General features: G+C 52.9%; 1 protein-coding gene across 1 annotated transcript; it reads right to left on the reverse strand.

Moving 5' to 3' along the window:
* Positions 1-461: 461 nt before the first annotated feature.
* On the reverse strand, positions 462-1,556 carry LOC308299100 (putative G-protein coupled receptor 34; the record flags this gene model as incomplete). Its single annotated transcript, XM_080742824.1, has 1 exon — positions 462-1,556. One exon carries the CDS (start codon positions 1,554-1,556, stop codon positions 462-464), a length of 1,095 nt encoding a protein of 364 aa, XP_080598950.1.
* Positions 1,557-2,119: the final 563 nt, after the last annotated feature.

Raw genomic sequence — 2,119 nt, forward strand, 5'->3', positions numbered from 1 at the left:
AGCGCGTAAATGGGGTGTAATGAAAATAAAACAATAGTTCAGCATAAGCTTTACACTACAGAAGAAATGCCCAACAGCATTCAGTGGACACTGGACTAGCACTTTAAAGGGATGCCGTATGCCAACATGAGAAATGTACAGGAACGTGCAAGCAAGGCAATATATGAAGACATATCATGGCTTGACTGAAAATGGGTTCACAAGGTCCTATTTGCAATGTCAGAGGAACATTAGGAATTTAAAGGACACATATAAAGAAAGAAAGGTCATGACGTACACCAAAGCAGATGTGTCGACGCATGGTGGCTTTGGGTTGAAGTTGTTAACATCAGTCTGAAGTCTCTGAACACACAGGTCCGATCTGGTCACTTGGAAATGCAGTGTGAACAGTCAGGCAAAAACATTTGATTTGAAAAATAAATCAGATTTAGGCTGGATTTGACTGCAGTCTAAATGGGGCCTTAAAGTCCTTCTCCATCCCGCAAACTGTACGAATGCGTGCATAGCACACGCACAGCCACTTTGCGCATCAGGCCGGACAGCAGGAAGTACATGACGGGATCCAGGCAGCTGTTGAAGGCGGAGAACAACACCATCACCTGATGGGTCCTGTGCATCCAGCGCTGGTCCTCGCAGGGTGGTGATTTGAGGAGCTGGTGGTGGATGTAGAAAGGGCGGAAGGCGTGGTACGGCACAAAGCACAGGGTGAACAGCAAGAGGACGAAGAAGGACTTCCTGGCCGTGGACCCGTGGCGGCTGGTGGCGATCTTCCCGTAGGAGACCACCTGGGCGACGAAAACCACCCAGAACATCACCTCCAGATATATGTTGACATATGCTATGCACCTGCCACTGCCACCAACCCAAAGCCTGTGATGAAAGCACTTATTGGCCTCTTCTGTTGGGGCCTCTTCTGTTTTGCGCACTGCGTACACCATCAGGCCCAGCGCCTGCGCCCACAGCAGGCCGCAGACCACCCAGGCCCACGGCACGCCACACGGACTCCTCAGCGAGTGCCGCCGCGCTCCACCGGCGCGGCGCCTCAGCCAGGCATAGCGGTCCAGGCTGATGAGGCCCAGCAGAAATATGTTGACGTACATGTTCATGTAGAACATGGTGGTCACCAGTTTGCACGCCACGGCGCCCAGCTCCCATTTGTTCCCGTTGGCGTAGTAGTACACCCGGAAGGGCAGGCAGGCCAGCAGCAGCAGGTCGGCCACGGCGGAGTTCGTGAGGAACACGTGCAGTGAGTCCCGTCGGCGGCGCAGGAGGGAGAGGAACACCCACAGGGCCGGGACGTTCCCCGCCAGGCCCAAGAGGAACAGCAGGGAGTAGAGGACCACCAGAGGCACGCCCAGAGCCTCGTCGATGTCGTTGAACATACACTCCGTCTGGTTGGGGTCGGGGGTGAGGGTGTTCAGTGAGGGCAGGAGACTGGAGGGAGAGAGAGGGGAGAGGATGGTTGGCACGGTGGAGAGATTGGATAGGATGGTTGACATGGAGGAGGATGGAGGGGGGATGGATGACATCATAGGTGGAGAGAAGATGGTAGACATGGTGGAGGATGGAGCGAGGGTGGATGACATGAAAGGTGGAGGCACGGTTGACATGGTTGATGATGGAGGGAGAATGGATGACGTGGAGGTGGATGGAGAGAGGATGGATGACATCGTAGGTGGAGAGAAGATGGTTGACATGGTTGATGATGGAGAGAGGATGTGTGACATGGAAGGTGGAGGCATGGATGACAGGGTGGATGGCGTAGAGAAGATGGATGGCACGGTTGACATGGTGGATGGCGTGGAGAAGATGGATGGCATGGTTGAGGGCGGAGGGATGGACAGATGGGTGGAGGAGTTGGAGGGAGTGAGAAAGGTGGACAGAGTGCTCATGGTGTCTTCAGAGAGATGACGAGATCTTCTGTTCTGATGGAGAAAGACGATTCAGATGTTAGTGTGGTGTTAGTGTTGTAATAAGAACTAAATGACATAATGACAAAATGTCACATACTGTAGGTCAATAAGAACTAAAAGATTGTGATGTGACATGTTTGTGGAGCGGCCATTTTCACTGGTGAGAGAAATGTCACATTTATGTTTTCGTCTCCAACTGAACTCCC

This window comes from Nannobrachium achirus (genome assembly GCF_963921795.1).
Source record: "Nannobrachium achirus genome assembly, chromosome: 15".
NCBI classification, from domain to species: Eukaryota; Metazoa; Chordata; class Actinopteri; order Myctophiformes; family Myctophidae; genus Nannobrachium; species Nannobrachium achirus.